Here is a 20,418-nt window from a genome sequence, read left to right on the forward strand (position 1 = left end):
TCTTTCCGTGTATTTAAATTGTATTTTGCCAGAACCTTTTCGTGCTGTTTAAAATATCAATATTCTTTGAAAAGCTGTTTGTTGAAAAACAGATTTTTGGCTTGCGTTATCTTTCTTGCATTTTTACAGTCTGATTTTTACATTAAAATTTTGATAACTTCAATATACTAAAAATACAAATTAGGCTTCGGATGCATAAAATATCCTTTAAAACACGTGATCGTAATATTTAATGAAAACAGGAGATTGCTACATCATATATAATATAATATATATTAGAGTTTAGAACTGTATACATTTGACCTAGATAATTACATCTGTACTATTTTCATTGTTTATCAAAGCACTTAAACGATCCTAACTGTTAAACCACATTTCCGTATGTTATCTCACTTCAATCTTTAATTATATAATTTACAATCGATAATTACAACTTCATCCTATGTCAGTAATCGTTCAGCATTGCACGTTTGGAGCAAAAGTGAGTCTTTGTTTTATACAATCTAATTCAATTATATATTACTCATGAATCAATTAAATGTCTTTAACTTATTGAACAATATGTTTCCCTTCATAGTTCCAATGAATCTTTGAACCAAGAGTTTCAAATGGTAAAATTAGATTCACTCTTTCGAAAATATTTAGGACACAATCACGAGTTGGTTGACGTTATGTTAAATTTATAAATATACATCATTGATTTAGTAAGATTAACTATTTTCTTTTGTCATGTTAAAATTAACGCACTTAACAGACGTAACTTCTCTTGAACTGAATTTTAATGTGCGTATTGTTATGCGTTTACTTTTCTACATTAGCTAGAGGTAAAGGGGAGGGTTGAGATCTCATAAACATGTTTAACCCCGCGGCATTTTTGTGCCTTTCCCAAGTCAGGAGTCTCTGGACTTTGCTATTCTTGTATTATTTTTAATTTTAGTTTCTTGTATATAATTTGGAGTTTGGTATGGCGTTCATAATCACTGAAGTAGTACATATATTTGTTTAGGGGGTAGCTGAAGGACGCCTCCGGATGCGGTAATTTCTCTCTGCATTGAAGACCTATTGGTGACCTTCTGCTGCTGTCTGCTCTATGGTCTTGTTGTTGTCTATTTGACACATTTTTCCCCACTTCAATTCTCAATTTTATGTTAAAGGAAAGTATGTTGTTGATTTACTCGGAAGAAACTTCCTTCCAGCTTTTACATCTGTCCTCAGGCTTTAGTCTAACACAAATAATAAAAACACCATACAATATTTATTCATTATCAAACAATACACATTTGGGACAAACTTTAGATTTCGTTTACTTTCACAGATGACGACAGATATGTTTCAATCATCGTCAATACAATTTAGTTCTTCTTTTCATCGAATGTGACCTACCGAATTAGATTTATCTTCATATCTGTATTTGCAGGAGCAAGACAGTAGGTGCATAAAAAAAGATAAGTTTAACTATCTAAAGCTTCAAAGTTCATCCTCTATTCTGAGTGGGGTTTGTGTTTCTCAGTCATTAGTTTATTATGTTGTTGGTTATGAATCATTCTTTGTCTTGAAGTTGTATTTTGTTTTTTACCATGGCCTTTTCAGTGTGTTTCGATTTTTTCGATTGAATATTTGTTTGGTATCTGTGGCTCTTTTTTATAATACAATATTTAAACATTGCAATCAATAAGTGTTTATGCATATCATTTAATAGAGTGAAACATTTTGTCGAGAATTTAATTTTACTATAGCTAGCCCTAACAAAACAAAACCAACAAACAAACAATTAAATAAAGTGAAATAAAAATTCATTGACTTACATTCATATACGATTAAATTGATATTAAACGATTATAATTATTATTAATGCAACCTAGTTATTCTATTCATACATGTACTCATAATACAAAGATATATATATAGTTACATAAATTTGTATTTTGTTGTTATTTTCTCTCCCGACAATATCTGAAAATCATATAAAAAATAGTATTTTAACTCCTATTATCATAACACATATTTAATTCTTACATATATACATATATACATATATACGTATATATGCATATATAAACGAGTCTAAATTGAAAACTACGTTCAAACCTGATTGCGTTGACGCATATGAGGCATCTTTAGTCCACCAGTATCAGATGATTCAATTAGTACATTTCTTTTGATTTTATCTGGTTTGTCATTCCATAGAAACTTTAAAATTTTCAAAAGAGGGATTTGGCAATATTGTTAATGATAAACTCATCATAGATACCAGGACTAAATATTGTATATACGCCTGACGCGCGTTTCGTCTACAAAAGACTCATCAGTGACGCTCGAATCCAAAAAAGTTAAAAAGGCCAAATAAAATACGAAGTTGAAGAGCAATGAGGACCAAAATTCCTAAAAGTTTTGCCAAAATCAGCTAAGGTAATCTATGTCTGACGTAGAAAAGCCTTAGTATTTCAAAAATTCTAAATTTTGTAAACAGTTGAATGACTGAATGAGAATTGGCAATGCTAAAGACTTTCTGACTGTAATTTGTCCTAGATATGTAAGATCTTGGTAAATCCAAGTATTTAATAATGCCTTTATCTTTTCACTTTTCTCTTCGAAAGAATGGGCAGTCTTGTCGACAGCAAAAAGATCATAGTTTATACCTAAGAGTTTAAATTCCCCTGTCTGAATATAGCTAGCCTTAATTCAATTATTTTAAACACTATTTTTTTTTACTTAACAAACCATTTCATTAGAGGATTATGCCAGACAAGTAGCAAGAATATGAAAAAGAAGACGCACATTTTGGAACTGTATTTGTCTCTGAAGCTGTTTGTACTATCGAGAAAACAAGCGCACCTCGTTTCGATGCCTTTTATAGCCGACTATGCGGTATGGACTTTGCTCAATGTTGAACGACGTACGATGACCTGTAAATGTTAATTATTGTGCCATTTGGTCTCTTGTGGAGAGTTGTCTCATTGACAATCATACCACATCTTCTATTATAAAACATGTGTAAAATCCTTGTATTTTTTGTTCAAAGTTAAAAAATGTATATATATATACTGACAGACATTAAAACACAAGACATATTTTTTTTCATCAAATCTAAAAGACTAATAGTAATTTCATTGCTAATCATGCTTCATGTACTCCTTCTTGAATAGAAAAATCAATTCCTAAAGTTCCTCAAACAATAAAACATCGCGAGACCTTGACGTCACACGAATATCCTGACTCGAAAGTAGAAGCTCATACATGATTTGTTTTTAAATTCTTCGTAAAAATTGTAATAATTTGACATAATTTAATAAAACTTTTTATGAAGTACAATATCGGATGAGCAATTTCAATCTCTATTTTCCTCAGCAAACAACATCAGCAACAGCAAAACTATAATCAAAATCATATGTCCGACTCACCGGAAAATTACCCTGAATGTAGAGACATCCTTATCACAAACAACGGAATAGAAAATTAATTGAGAAACCTTAACCCACACAAAGCCACTGGACCGGTTAACATCAGACCAATTATACTCAAAGGACTTGCCAGTGAAATCGCTCCCAAACTTACCATCATATTCAATATTTCAATGGAGACAGGCAAAGTTCCAGATGACGAGAGGACAGCAACAGTCACTTCAGCATTAAAAAGGGTCAAACGTATATTTCGGCAAATTACAGACCAATATCTCTTTCATGTTTTTGCTGCAAGATCATCGAACATATTGTTACCAGCTACATTATGAAACAGGAAAACAAGTAAAGGGAACAGTAGTATACCACTATTCGAAATTCATAAATCGATCGAGAAAAAAATCCGGGTTACAAACTTAAACTGAGGGAAATGCATCAAATATGAAAGGAAGACTACGACATAACAAACACACAACATTAAAATGCAACATACACAGAAACGAACTATAATATAACAATGGCCATTTTCCTGACTTAGTACAGGACATTTTTAGAAACAAAAACGGTGGGTTGAACTTGGTTTTATGGCAAACCAAACCGCCCCATTAATGGCAATGTTAAATATAATATTAAAATGACAACATTATCTGACAGGACTATAAAACAAATAGATTGGAGAAAATATAGGACAATGAAACACATGAATAATAGCTAACAAAAGGTATCGCGTTTAAAATTTCATACTGCAGACGTGCGTTTCGTCCACACAAGACTAACCAGTAACGGTCAGATGAATAAAGTTCGAAAGCCAAATCAAGTTAAAAGTTGAATAGCACTGAAGACGAAAAGTTCCAAAAAGTTCTGACCAATACGGCTAAGATTTTCAGCCTGGGATATAACCATCCTTATAGTTTACAATAATTCACACTTTTGCAAACAGTAAATTGTATAACAACATCCTTTATTCACTACAAAAATTTGAAAAACAACACATTGAATAATTTCTTGCGTTCGAAGCGCTATTCTGGATTTACCTTCATCAGGAACGCTCAAAGCCTAACATTTGAAATCAGAAGATTTATACGACGTACCGAAACCACTGAAGAGATATCTGTCAAAAATACCTAAAATAAATCGCCAAATTGATCTACAGTCAACTTTGGCTTGGGGAGTTGAAACCTAGTTTCTTGATAATTTCAATATCTATAAACAGCCAAATTTAGTAAAGTTTGTTAAATCATGGCAGTACCAAAGTACTAACTACTGAGCTGATGATACACCGTCTACAACATAGATTTCGAAGTAAACGATCATGCGAGACGCAACTCTTAGAATGCATTGATGACCTATCAAAGTGCCTTGAACTCGGAAAACAGTCTGATCTACTGTTACTAGACTTTTCAAAGGCATTTGCTAAGATATCCCATAGCCTACGCCTACCAACCTCAATCACTACGGAATCAGGAGAAAGACCAAGAGCTGGATAGAAGCGTTCCTGAAAAAATAGAATCCAAGTAGTAGTAGTAGTAAATCTGAAATATCATGGTAATACTTATATATTGCCTGAATTAAAAAAAAAAGGTTTTTAATAATTGATAAGACGGAAATTCGAATCAGCTCGGATAACACATTTTTTTCAATCTTAGCCAAACAAAAAGAAGTCGTTTAATTCCTGCAAAATATTGCTTAAATATTTTTTGGATTATAAATCTTAAAAATCGCATACTTTTGTCAAATTTGCATTCTTTTTATGTGAATAAGTCAATAGTGTGCTGTCCCAATGATAATTGTACTCGAATTTATAAGGAAAAACAGTAATATTCAGTATTGAACGAGTACCCAAAGGGACGAATTGACATATCATAATTATATATTGGTTTCCCTCCCCAGACTACAAAATGCCCTGTCATCAATATTTGACGCAATGAAAATTCAAGTGCAATCTTTGTGCTAAATGAGATTATCTATAAGCATAAGCTGGTACTAGGATTGATGTTCAGATCATATCTTCTAGAAAGGAGGGACGAAAGATACAAAAGGGACAGTCAAACTCATTATAATATCTAGAATAGAGCCCTTTATGCATGAAAAAAGACACAAAGTTAAGTATCAATGGATGAGGATTAAAACCATATGTTTGAATCCATTTCCTTAGATCGGATATCTCAAACCTTATACATTTGATTTTTTTTCTAAATGATGCCACAAGACACTTCAGTCAGTATAGTCGTTCCAGAACTCATAATGATCAGTACATTGATGTTTTTTTTTTTAAATTTGAAAGCATTTCATGTATGAATAGTAATTCTCTACCTTTTCATCTCTTGCTTATTGCTCCTTAGAAAAAGTAGTTCCTTAATTAAGTGCTTGGATGTGTCTACAGTTTAAAGTTTATTGGATATGTTTGCCTCATTCTCACAGCCAAACGTAAACAATAAAGGCAACAGTAGTATACCGCTGTTCAAAACTCATAAATACATGGACAAATAACAAAATAGGGGTAACAAACTAAAACTGAGGAAAACAACATAAATGCTTGATCACTGTTTAAATTACTACTTTTTTTAAACGCACAAATGACTTTCAATACATGTGTAAGAGTTGTCTCCCATATATATGGTCTGCCCCTTAAACATTTAAAAGGAGTGTTATCGTGGTAAACATAAGCAACGTTTAGGTGTAATTGTGTTTTTAAAAAAATCTTTATTTTCAGTATTGAATGCGTGTTTTATTTGCGATATGCTCAAAGTTTTCTAGATACATTTTTTTCAAAAGGAATGCCGTTTTACAGGATAAAATATAAACTCTCATTGCTATTGCAGGAATGTAATATACGTACCCTGTACGTTTGTTCGTACCTTTCGTCGAAATGTAAGAAAGCTATAATGTGATTGTTTACATTACGTGTTCTGAAAGTAGAAATTTTTAATAAATGATATACGTACGTAACTCGACGTAGAGACCTAATCGGACTGGTTATGGCCAACCATGGAATTTGATTAAATATTTTCCTCTAGATAAAACAAAGTATTCCTAGAATTTAACAATCACATACTGGAATTTTTGTCCGTATTAGTTTATTCTCTCATGACAAACAAAAATAGCAGTCTAGCATTATATTTATCACGTGGTTTTCTAGCTTCTCGCTTATTTTCACTGACATAAAATAGGCCGATGTATGGTCAGATTAATTCGTTACGCCAAGTAATGTCATTTTATTTGAAATCTCTAGCTAGGGTAGACTTACTTTTCTGTTATATTTCTATTATAAATACGATATTAGAAAATACGTTGAACCACAAACGTCAAAATTATTTAATCGCGTAGTGGAATTAAATATTTGTGGATTCTTATCAATTCTATAGAACTTTTGGACTATTTTAAATCTCAGTCTATTTCTGAAATTAATTCTAACATACTTTTATTTTTTTAACCCTGTATGCCAACATTGCCCATGTGAAATTTCAAAATTGTTTTGTATAAACATTGAACAACAAAATATCTTTCCTATGTGACGTATAAATTTTCTGACGTCAGACATGCGAAGCAATAAATGTGTTTTTAATGTTTATAATTTGATAGATGTTTTTGTGTTCTTCTTTTAAATTGTTTCTTTTAAAATTGTAACACGACAATGACTGCTGTGCCCATATTTTGACTATTGTTATTTATTATATCTATTTAGTTCACGAATCGTTGTAAATATAACGGAATTTGATGAGACTGTCGTACAAAGTGAGAGATTGAGCGCTATAAAACCAGGTTTAATCCACCATTTTCTACATTTGAAAATGCCTGTAGAGAGCCAAGAATATGACGGTTGTTGTCTATTCCTTTTTTATGTGTTTTGTTATTTGATTTTGCAAAGTGATAAGGGACTTTCCGATTTGATTTTCCTCTGAGTTCAGTATTTTTGTGATTTTAGTTTTTTTCTAATTGCATGGAAATCTATAATGTTAATGAAAAATGTCCACTATTATAGATATTGTACAACATGAGAGTCACTTGGCTGGATCTGTATTGGAAACTACTGCTCATAATTACTTTGACTAAAAGCAGCACATGTGAGTACAACTTATCTGTATTTACGAATCAATTTAAAAATGCATCATACATATGCCACCATACAAGTTTTGTATAAATGAAAGACGACAATAAGGTAACAATTTGTTTCAATTTTAGAACCGTTGATTACATTTAGACGTTAACAGAATCTTTTGTGGGTCCACTTTAATTTGGTATAAACTATTTTGAATTATGAAACGTTGCATGTTTTTCTTTTATTCATCTTTATCTTCAAACATATCTGATGAAGTTAGTCTACATTGGTCGTTTTAGAATTGAATTAACGGATGATGCAGATTTATTATTATAACAATACTTGAATGTAATAATTACCGTTAGAAAACGGGATCGGAATCATTACTATGAAATTAATTCCTTTTAATATCTTTTATTATTATTATTTAATATCATCACCATGCAGGCTTGCTCTTAATATCGATATTGTTAATACAGTACTTCTGTTGCTTGGGGCCTACGTCAATCACTCTTGTATTATGTCAAACGTTTGGAATCATATAACCAATAAGAAGCACCCAATATATACAAACTGATTATCAAAAAAAAGACACCCATAAGATTGAACAGAATGTCGCCACATAAATAACGTACTCATGTACATTAAAATAATTGTGTTGTAAGGTGAGTATGGAAATATTTTAAAAAAATAATAATTTTGTTGTTCATAGTTAGTGACATAAAAGAAGTTAAAATTCATCGTCATACCAAACAATTATCATGTGTATCAGGTGTATATATTTAGAATAGTGAGACGATAATAATATTATGGTTTTGATTTACTGATAACAAAATTGATACATATAGCAATTAAACTATTAAAACAATATTCCATTACATAATAAAAGTAAAGAATGTGTAACCGTTTAGCATAATAGAAATTTAAGAGAACACGATGTTTATATGATGCTAAGGGAACATCGTGTAAAACTGAAACATATAAATAAAGAAAAGGACAGTTATCACTGAAAATATTAAATTTTTATAACTGTCAAAAAGTTCATCCAGATAACAGTAAGTGTTGTTGAATTTATCAATTAAATTTAGACGAGTATTTACTCAATTTTCATAAATAAAGTATATCTAATTTTATATAATTACTATTTTCTTGTGTATGTGTTGTTTGACATACAATAAAATTAACGGTACCAATTTTCTTGCACCAGATGCCCATTTCGACAATACATGTCTCTTCTGTGATGCTCGTGGCAAAAATATTTGAAATCCAAAGCTTAAATAAAAGATGAAGAGCTATAATGCAAAAGGTCCAAAAACTATAGCCAAATCCGTGAAAGGAATCAGAGCTTTGCATGAGGGAGATACATTCCTTAATTTATAATAATTTCTATCATTTTGTAACAGCAAATTTTAATAACACAAAAAATCCGTATTTTCATGCCAGTACCGAAGTACTGGCTACTTGGCTGGTGATACCGTTGGGGACTAATAGTCAACCAGCAGAGGCATCGACCCAGTGGTAGTAATAAAATTAACGGTACCAAATGTCTTGCACCAGATGCGCATTTCGACAAATGTATAGAAGAGAAGTCTATGGTGGAAAGCCACCGCTGTCTTATGTGAAACTCTGATATTACGTTATCTTGTGTTATCATTACTTGATGATACTAGTAGTTTGTATTTACATAATAGGGTTTCGACATTACGTAATGATGTTTTAATATAACTCTATATGGAATAGTCATTACTTAATGATATTTCGATATTACATTATATGGTTTCGTATTGACTAGGCATAGTTTTGTCATTTCTTAATATGGTTTTGCCATAACTCGATGTGGTTTCAACATTATTTAATGTGGTTGTGTCATTAGGCAATGTGGATTTAACATAACTTGATGTGTTTGTGGACTCAACATTATGTAGTTGTTTCATTACATGATATGGTTTAAACATACCGTAATGATGTTTCAAACTTTTACGCTACATGATGTGTTTGCTTCAGTTTTTGATGTGGTCCTATCATTCTTTAATGACGTTATCCCATTAATTGATAAGGTAAAACCACGTGACCATTTCTATTAGACCGATTTCCACACGTTGTTTGTGAAGTGCGCTTTGAATGAGTACCGCTTTCCATAAAATTAAAGTTCAAGATGTTGTTCAGAGTTGTTTGAGAAAAAGATACTAAAACATTAACAGTAATTCGGACTTAAGGGGATATCCAGAAACCTCTTGGTCCGCCGTTTGTTTCGTAAGTTCTCACAGGGAAGCATGCGCAGTATCATAATAAATTCGTAAAAGATTCTAAGGAACATTGTGTCCCGCCTAACAATTCTGCTGTAAGTGTAAAAGCGTAATGTTAACTGTACATATATCGGTACATTAATTGGTAAATTTATTGGTCAAAACGAAATTTAAAGAAAAATGTTTCACTATAGATGTTTTTATCTTGATCATGAACAATGACTCTTGTACAAGTTTTATAACAATTCGTGGAGGTTAACAAATTTATCATGTCAAAACTGTAATATTTAAATTGTGGTAAAAACCTTATATAGAAATAAAAACATGTGAACTCTCAACCACATACCAAATATCGAGTTGAGTTACATTTAAAGGTAGAGGTCCAAGTTACAGTTCGACTTCAATTTTCAATTGGAGTGACCTTTAGTTTAAGTTATACCCTTACCAGAGTCTCATTTAGATTAAGATTTGGCGTTGAAATTCGAGTTATCTAAAATGAGTTCTATTTTTATTTTTTTATTTTTTTATCGCGGATCAGTTTTTTGCTAGAGCTTCCGAAAAGACGGCTCAGAGGTAGGTATGCGTACAAAAAAAAACAATGTTGCAGCATACAAGACACACCACAGAACTTGAAATAAAATTTGATGTGGTGTGATTGCCAATGAGACAATTATCCATGTTTAAATGCAGTGGATGTATGCAATCATATTCAACCGTATGAACATGTGAAGCAATTCAAACGAGAAAACTAACGGTCTCATTTATAATTAAACAATATATGAAAAAAAAAATATAATACACATGAAACAACGACAACCATTGAACTTCAGGCTCCTGACTTTAGGCAGGCATATAAAGATAGTGCACGCGGCGGCGTTTAACATTTATGTTTGCGCTAAACCCTTACATAACCTCGGATTGAAGTGTAACAGCACAACACAAGAAGAAAATGTAAAGACAGTTTTGATAGGGTCAACTCAATGGATCAGTATGACTAGATAAAAAGTGACTGTGGTATGATTGCCAATAAGACAACTCTCTACAAGTGACCAAATGACACAGACATTAATAATTATAGATTAGCGTACGGCTTTTAACAATGAGCAAAGCCCATAACTTAGAGTCAGCTATAAAAGACCGCGAAAGGGCAAATGCAAAACAATTCAAACAAGAAAACTGACGGCCTTATTCGTGTACAAAAATATGAACGAAAAACAAATATGTAACAAATGACAACCACTGAATTAAAGGTACATCACTTAGGACAGGCACATACATACAAAATGTGGCTGGGTTAAACATGTTAGTGGTACCCCCACCCCCACCCCCACCCCCTCTAACCTGGGACAGTGGTGTAACAGTACAACATAAGAACGAACTATCAAAATCAGCTGAAAAAGGCTTAACTCATCAGATGGATACAAATAGAAATATATCTAACAAAAACACAGATTGGACGTGGCCAGGTACTTGTATATCCAAACAACAAAAAGGCACTAAGTACTGATCTGAGAGTAGTCGATCGCAGTTACTGATAGCTATTTAAAAAAAAATTAATCCATCGAGTTGATCTCGGGTGCTTCGAAATAGTAAGCGGATTCTGCTCAACGTGTGGCACACTTCGTGTTATTCATGAAAGTAAAAACCCAGTAATTTCATTTTATTTGGTAGCTTACATTTGAAGAAAAGATGACGCGATTTTGGTTACGACAACTGAAACATGTCCATCCCCCAATTTTTTTTTCTAGTAGGGCGTGGTATATCAGAGAGTGCAATTAATAAACAGAAACGTTTAATATTCATAGTTGTTCAAATGATCATACATGCATATATGTTCAAATGTTCATACATGCTATATATTGATTGATTGATTGTTGGTTACTTAACGTCCAGTGGCAAATATTGCATGCATATTCAGGACGAGAACAAGTTCACAATAAATACAATAGGTAGGTTGATACAACAGAGGCCAATCAGGGATTATGGTCGGAGAAATTTGGACTGCCACTGGAAAAGGAGGGTATATGGATAGGGACAGAAATTTTGCCTTGCAACAGGCCACCTACGGACCCCTCAAAGAATTGTTACAAGGGTTTTTTACGTGCAAAAAGCGTGGCACTCTCTTTACACGAGGCATCGGATTTAACGTCCCCCTTCTGACCGGACGTGACTGCGAACTTAATGCATCCCGCTAAATATATCAGAGACTTTTAATTCTATAGAATTGATTCTTTGTCGCTTATTACCCTTTTCCAGCTTTCCCCTCCTCACCCATATTTCCCTTTAACTTTATTGTGCGAGTCAATTCAAGTCTTATGATTTGTGTTAGTCTGTGACATTAATATAGCCACAGTGAGATATGCCGTCGTCGGTAGTTGCGTCGACGTCTTCATCACTTAGATCGTTAGGTTTCTCGTTTGAATTGTTTTTACATTTTTCCTTTTGGGACCTTTTTAAGCTTACTATGTGGTTTATGTTTTTCTCATTGATGACGACAATACATGTTATCGAATTAAACCATTTTGATATGATAAATTTGTAAACCTCCATGAATTGTTTTAAATAAAGGCAACAGTAGTATACCGCTATTCAAAATTCATAAATCTATGGACAAATAACAAAATCGGAGTAACAAACTAAAACTGAGGGAAACGCATTAAATATTAGAGGAGAACAACGACACAACATTAAAATGTAACACACACAGCAACGGACTAAGCATTAGACAACATCCGATGAGAATAACCAATATAACATCAAAACCAAATATATGGATTTGGGATAGAAAAGTACCGTGACACGTCGAATAGTAATGTGAATTCACACTAAAAAATAGGAGAAAACAAACGACACAACGGAGACACAACGTAAAAATGTTACACACACAGAAACGAACTATGATATAACAATGGCCATTTTCCTGACTTGGTACAGGACATTTTTAAAGAAAAAAAAGGTGGGTTGAACCTGGTTTTGTGGCATGCCAAACCTCGCACTTTGATGGCATTGTTAAATATAACATTAAAATGACAACATAATAATACAGGACTACAATACAAATACATAGCAGAACGTATTACACATGAATAAAAGATAACAAAAGGCATCAGGTTTAAAATTCATTACGTCAAAAACGCGCCTCGTCCAAACAAGACTAACCAGTGACGCCTAGATATAAAAGTTCGAAAGTCAAAAAAAGGGGGGACAAAGTTGTACAGCTCTGAGGATCAAAAGTTGAAAAAGGTTGTGCCAAATACGGCTAGGGTTAAACTTGTGTAGAAGTTATTCTTCAAAGTCAAGATATAGCAAGGTTCATTGAATCTTTTACACATTTATTAAAATATTGCTTTCATTTGAGAACTAAGGAAAAATTGGCAGGACTAAGTGATTTCGGTGTATTACCTTATGTCCGAATTACTGTAAATATCGTAGTACTTTTTTTCTATATTTTGTCTGTCCCTCACGTTTTTCATACCAAATAACTCTGAACAACAACTTAATTGAACTTTAATTTGCACTTTAAGTTAATGCGGTTAAGATATCGGTATTCATCCAAAGCACATTGCACAAACGACATATGGAAATCGGTCTAGAAATAGAATAATTTTTTTTCCGAAATGGTCACGTGGTTTTACCTCATCAAGGAACGGTATAACCACATCAAAGAATGACAGGACCACATCAAATACTGAAACAAACACATCGTGTAGTGTAAAATCGTCAAATTTTGAAACATCATTTCGTAATGTTGAAGCCATATAAAGAATTGAAAAATCATCATAACGAAATAACAAAACCACGTCATGCAATGAAACAACTACATAATGTTTGGTCACATACACATCAAGTTATATTAAAACCACATTGCCTAATAACACAACCACATCAAATAATGGTGAAACCACATCGAGTAATGGCAAAACCATATTAAGTAATGACAAAACTATATCAAGTCAATACGAAACCATATCATGTAATATCGAAATATCATTACGTAATGTCGAAACCATATTATGTAAAGACACGCTATCATCAAGATAGTGTAAAACAACATAACGTAATATAAGAGTTCCACATTAGACAGCTGCGGCGTTCCATAGAAGTCCCAAGAACTCTTTTATAATATGGTATTTAAAACATACCAATTTCTAAGCGTTGTGAAAACAAATGTAAGCTCTTTGTAAACAGTGCATCAAGTTAAGAAAATAAAAATTATCATCAATAACAATATCTCTTTTTTCTATTCTAGTTGGTGTTTGTCCAGATCCAATGTGTAAAGGTGAACAAGGATTACGAGGTATAATGGCAAGTGATGTATGATCACGTACTACGTCGTTTAGTTTCGCAGCACTGTGGCTGACTATTTTGCTGACATAAATTATCATTGATATTGTTATATTTATAAATTAACTGTTTACAAAATTTTGAGTTTTTTGAAATACTAAAGCTTTTCTACCTCAGGCATAGTTTACCTTAGCTGTATTTTGCAACACTTTTAGGAATTTTGGATCTCAATGCTCTTCAACTTCGTACTTTATTTGGAATTTTTAACTTTTTTGGATTCGAGCGTCACTTATGAGTCTTTTGTAGACGAAACGCGCGTCTGGCGTATACATAAAATTTAGTCCTGTTAAAGGCCGTACGGTCGCTATTAATGGTAATTTCTGTGTCAGTTGGTCTCTTTTCTTATTAACACTTATATCACATCTTTTTATTATATATATATATATATATATGTTCAGGACGAGAAAAAGTAAAAAAAAAAAAAAAATAGACACAGTAGGTAAGTCTTGCATTAAGAGCCGTTCTGAGTGAAGGTCGAAAAAATTTGGACTGCCACGGGAATGGCAGATTGGATAGGGTCGGAAATTTGGCTTTGCCATCTATTGACCCCTCAAAGAATCTTTGCACGAGGCATCTGGTTTAACGTCCTCATTCTGACCAGACGCCCCACTTTTGATATGGTGTAACGGGAGGTAGACCAATGGAGACCATTTTTCCAATCCTCAGTCACTCTAGATCTTTGGAGTCTTGAAATGTAGAGTTTAGGTACCAGTTATTTATCATCTGATGTACTTGGTATTGTGCTATTTTGTTTTGTCTTTGTATATTGTTAACCTTTTCTCTATGTTACTGTTTGATTCTTTTTTGGAGGTGGCTCAGTATTCATATATACCGCCAATGTGTTTCTGTGCTATAGTAATTTTGTACTCTTGCCTTCAAATTTGGCTTTGTTCATATGCCATTTTGTGTTTGTTTAAATGGTTTTAAATTTAGTTTAATAGTGGTTAAGTTTTTAAAATAATTTTGACTGTGATACATTGTACCCAAAATTTTGATATCTTGACCTATCATGTCTGTTTGCTTTGTTAAAAAAATGTTGTTATGAAATAAAATTCTACATTATGACTCTCATATAAGTGAGATGCTTAGCTGGCTATATACAACCGAATTTAATCTACCATTTTCTACACAAGGAAATTCTTGTATTAAATCAAGAATATGGCAGTTGTTCGCAATTCGTTGGCGTGTTTGAGATTTAGATTTTTCATTTGCTGAAATGCAAATGACTGTCCGCTCTTAATTTTACTTATATTTCATCCGTGTAAAAAAATGTTAATGGAATGTTAATGTAATTAGTATTTCAATGGATCGAAATGAACTGATATTAAAATCAGGATTTCTTAATAAACAAAGAACAGATACAATGACGGCTTTTTCAAATGATTACATAGTGTGTGATGAATACATATTATGTGATGGGTTTATTTACAACCACTGGGTCGATGCCACTGCTGGTGGAGTTTTAATTCCCCGATGGTTTCACCAGTCCAGTATTTAGCATGTGTGTACTCACATGAATTATCATTGATATAGTCATATTTATAAATGAACTGTTAACATTTTTGAAATTTTGAAAAACTAAGCTTTTTCTACCTCAGGCATAGATTACTTTAGCTGTATTTGGCAAAAGTTTTAGGAATTTTGATCCTCAATGCTCTTCAACTTCGTACATTATTTGGCCTTTTTATCTTTTTGGATTCGAACGTCATTGATGAGTCTTTTGTAGACGAAACGCTCTTCTGGCGTAAATACAAAATTGAATCCTGGTATCTATGATGAGTTTATATAGTTAATATATGATTACTCATGAGTTTTCTTCTATTTTTCCAGGACCAAAAGGATACGAAGGTAAGAACGACGATATAATAAATAAATCGTACTTTTGATAACTATTTATGTAATAGTTGCAAGTCACTCATGATAATTTCATAATCGTATGAGTACATCAAATTAAAGGTTTGGTCAATTTTGTACCTGACCGACCGTAACAAATTTCAGGAAGTTTGTAAACCTGTGAAAAATAACTATGTACTGGTGTGCTATTGATTAAGTGTATCAAATATAATCAATAAATAAGAAGACATCATGCAGGATAAACAATCAATGAACCATAACAATAGACTCTTTTTGTCAATATTTAACACTTTTTTTTCAAAATCCGCAAATTGCACATATTTCATTTGGATTAAAGAATAAAAAAAAAAAACCAATTTTTCTCGTGTTCTTTGGTTCCCCTAAATCGCGAGTTTTACACACGCTAAAAGAACCCGCTTAACGGTAAACACCGAAGAAAGATTAAAAAAAAATCATTTAAACCAAGAGGCGCTTTTGTAATGAAAGATAATCATCTTTTTATGTACATAATAAAAGAGGTTTAGCGGGAATTTTTAGAAAAAATATGACAATTTGTCTACTTTAAGAATCGGACCAAAATAAGAAATGAGAATCCTTTTGTGTATCATTTAGAGAGATATTAAATTCACAGCTACATACGGTCCTCCTTGTTACGAACTGGTTCATTTGGAAAAACTGAAACATTGCAAAATATCAAAAGAAAAAGATAAAAACAAATGACTTTGAGTATGGTAAACTATGAAATAGAAGTTTTGTTTAAAGGAGTAGTTTCGATAAGACCCTAAAATGGCTCTCTTTTTTACCTCAAAGTTTAAATTAGGATTTATTGATCTATATCACAATGAATCATAGCTAATACATTGACTAGATAGGAAATATGCCTAATTGTTGAAAATTTACGTTCATGCGTTCTACTGATGACGTCACAAACAGTCCTCATTTTGATTTTCCACGAAAATCATTGAAAATTGGTAAATTTTGCATTGATTATTGGACAGGAAACATAGAGCGCATACGTGGGCAAAACTTTTTTTTTAACACAATGTTTATAATGACATTTTTCATGTTTAACTTGAATATTTAGTTGGTAAACGCCAGCACTCTATCTTTTCTGGTCCCTAATTTGGTTGAAATCTGGCCAATTTTGTCAATTTTCGTCAAAATCTCTTATTTTGACCTATTTTGGATGTAGTAATCAACGCTTTAGAATGAAAGCTTTGATGCATATAGGTCAATTTTACTTTCTAACATGTCTTTAAGCCAAATTAAAACATATTATATCTTTCAATTTTATAATCCGGGCCAAATATGGCCCTTTCCGAACCTACTCCTTTTAAACGAAAAAAAGAACTTCAATATTTTCAAATAATAATTTTAAGACTTCTAAGAACAGTTCTGATTCATACTTTTTACACTTTTAATAACCTAAGACATTTATTTTATTTCAAAGATGATTGAATTTTTGAATGTCAAATCGGTTTACCTCAAGGCGAGGTTTTGTCGCCTATATTCTTCTTCTGTGTGTGAATGACTGTGAAATGTCCTTTTTATCTATAGATGTATTCCGCTTGAGATACGAGATTTAAGTCTTTTTCTTCTAATGTATGCGGAAGATATGGCGTTATTTTATTTGATAAAATATATTCCTATTGTGTACCGAAGAGCTGTTTTGAAAATAAGACTTTCTTCTCATTCATTAGCGGTTGAAACTGGACGCTACCAAAGCATTGAGTTGTCACGTCGTAAATGTACAATTTGCCGTCGGTGTATTGAAGACGAAATATAAGGAACTGAGAGTAAAATTCATAAAGAAATATTACTGGTCTAGACCAATTGTGTTTGAATTTAATGAACGTTTAAGTGTAAAGAACATAACACAGTTAACCAATTAAGGAAAATACATTTTTACTGCAATCAGAGACAATATCACATGAACATTCTGTCTGTTTACTTGTTTACTATGACAACTCAAACGAGAAAACTCACGGCCTTGTTTATATAAAAAATGAACGAAAAAAAATATATAATACATAAACAAACGACAACCGCTGAATTACAGGCTCCTGACTTTAGACAGGCACATACATTCATAATGTGGCGGGTTAATCTGTTTTAATTTTTTGTAATGTTTATGCCAGTAACAAATTTTTTACGATGAAAAGTAAAATGACAAAATTACTCAACTCCAAGTGAAATTCAAAACGAAAAGTCCTTTTTGAAATTGCAAAATCAAAAGTCTAAAACACATTAAAGTTTCATATTCTTTACTTGGTACAGACATTCAAGAAAGGGTGAAATATAATTAATTAAAACAAACGGCATACAATTGAAGCCCACAGTTGATGATTAAAGATATCCAAAAGCATGTTATTTGTTTTCCAAATCATAATAGCCAGTTTTAGTAGTATTTACGTTTTACAAAGTCTACTATGAGAATAATCCAGGTACGGGCAACTTTGCCATCTAACAGCCGGCTATCAATGCCAATTGGCGAAAGATCACTCGACTGGAATGTTAAAGTAATTAGTATAACAATGGATTGAAATGAACTGATATTAAAATCAGGATTGCCTATTAGCTTTTATGAGAAAAAAATACACATACAATGAAGACTTGATCATTTTTTATTTTCTTTGGTTACATCTTCTGACATCAGACTCGGACTTCTTTTGGACTGAATTTTAATGTGCGTATTGTTATGCGTTTACTTTTCTACATTGGCTAGAGGTATAGGGGGAGGGTTGAGATATCACAAACATGTTTAACCCTGCCGCATTTTTGCGCCTGTCCCAAGTCAGGAGCCTCTGGCCTTTGTTAGTCTTGTATTATTTTAATTTTAGTTTCTTGTTTACAATTTGGAAATTAGTATGGCGTTCATTATCACTGAACTAATATGAAGGACGCCTCCGGGTGCGGGAATTTCTCGCTACATTGAAGACCTGTTGGTGACCTTCTGCTGTTGTTTTTTTCTATGGTCGGTTTGTTGTCTCTTAGGCACACTCCCCATTTCCATTCTCAATTTTATTGATCAAGTGATTGCATATGATGTAATTAATACATATATAGATAAAATATGACTTTTCATAATAAGAGTTTTCTTCTTACTTACATTTCTAAAGGTCCGAGTGGTTTGCCAGGTTTGCCAGGATTAGATGGTAAGTACAGCAATATAATAATCACATTTTCAGTAGAACAGTTTTTCAGGGGATTGTTCCTACAGTTTATACGGTGTGTGATGACGTTGTTTAAAACTATAATAGCCAAATTTTTAACTGGAAAATAATTTTTATGTGATGATTTTTTGTCTAAAGCATACAATTGAGTTGTTGTTTATATTTGACGATGGAATCGAATAGATAAAATACAATTTCCACAATTGTCTATTCCACAGTTGCCAACAATACCAACATGTATAGAGTTTATAATGTAAGAGATCGTCTCAAGAATAGTACTTATATTTTTTCAATATTATTAGTAGTTTAACGGATTAAAAATGTTTTACTATTTTTTGTAATAAGAATACAAGGCATGATTGAGAATAAGACAGTGGGTGTAAGCAATTATATGTACCTGTATGCCATTTACAGTAACCACAACGATGGGATATTTATCATTTGTTGATATGAAAAAAATCCCATTTATTTTTTAATTGAGTATGAAGAAAAGAAAAGGAGTCTCGTCATTATTTCCCTCATCTTTATCTTAATAAGTATTTACGTTTAAAGTAATATCTACTAGGGGATATATATGTGACCAATCAAATTTCAGGAAGTTTGTAAACCTGTGAAAAATAACTATGTACTGGTGTGCTATTGATTAAGTGTATCAAATATAATCAATAAATAAGCAGACATCATGCAGTAAACACAATCAATTAACCATAGCAATAGACTCTTTTTTGTCAATTTTTACCACTTTTTTTTCAAAATCCGCAAATTGCACATATTTCATTTGGATTAAAGAATAAAAAAAACGCCAATTTTTCTCGTGTTCTTTGTTGCCCCTAAATCGCGAGTTTTACACACGCTTAAAGAACCTGCTTAACGGTAAACACCGAAGAAAGATTATTAAAAAAGAATCATTTAAACCAAGTGTCACTTTTGTAATGAAATATAATCATCTTTTTATGTACATAATAAAAGAGGTTTAGCGGGAATTTTTACAGAAAATATGACAATTTGTCTACTTTAAGAATCGGACCAAAATAAGAAATGAGAATCCTTTTGTGTATCATATAGAGAAATATTAAATTCACAACTGCATACGATCGTCCTTGTTACGAACTGTGTTATTTGGAAAAACCGAAACATTGCAAAATATCAAAAGAAAAAGATAAAACAAAAAAATGACTTTGAGTATGGTAAACTATGAAATAGAAGTTTTGTTTTAAGGATTAGGTTCGATAAGGCCCTAAATGGCTCTCTTTTTTACCTCAAATTTTAAATTAGGATTTATTGATCTATATCACAATGAATCATAGCTAATACATTAGCATAATCAACGCTTTAGAATAAAAACTGTGATGCATATAGATAAA

At 32.2% G+C, this 20,418-nt stretch overlaps 2 protein-coding genes across 6 annotated transcripts in view; both read left to right on the top strand.

The window, feature by feature from the left end:
- Positions 1 to 20,418, top strand: part of LOC143073607 (uncharacterized) — a 180,299-nt gene that overhangs the window by 122,370 nt on the left and 37,511 nt on the right. The window lies entirely within an intron of this gene.
- Positions 420 to 20,418, top strand: part of LOC143073606 (uncharacterized) — a 56,577-nt gene continuing 36,578 nt past the window's right edge. For 3 of the 5 annotated variants that reach the window (XM_076249269.1, XM_076249271.1, XM_076249272.1), the window contains exons 1-5: positions 420 to 481; positions 7,381 to 7,462; positions 13,933 to 13,980; positions 15,858 to 15,875; positions 19,001 to 19,036. In XM_076249269.1, coding sequence (XP_076105384.1) covers positions 443 to 481; positions 7,381 to 7,462; positions 13,933 to 13,980; positions 15,858 to 15,875; positions 19,001 to 19,036 — 223 coding nt within the window. In that variant the 5' untranslated portion in view covers positions 420 to 442. The remainder of the gene's footprint in view (positions 482 to 7,380; positions 7,463 to 13,932; positions 13,981 to 15,857; positions 15,876 to 19,000; positions 19,037 to 20,418) is intronic. The other 2 variants (XM_076249270.1, XM_076249273.1) reach the window with 1 other exon arrangement.

Source organism: Mytilus galloprovincialis, chromosome 4, assembly GCF_965363235.1.
Source record: "Mytilus galloprovincialis chromosome 4, xbMytGall1.hap1.1, whole genome shotgun sequence".
In the NCBI taxonomy this organism is placed as follows: Eukaryota; Metazoa; Mollusca; class Bivalvia; order Mytilida; family Mytilidae; genus Mytilus; species Mytilus galloprovincialis.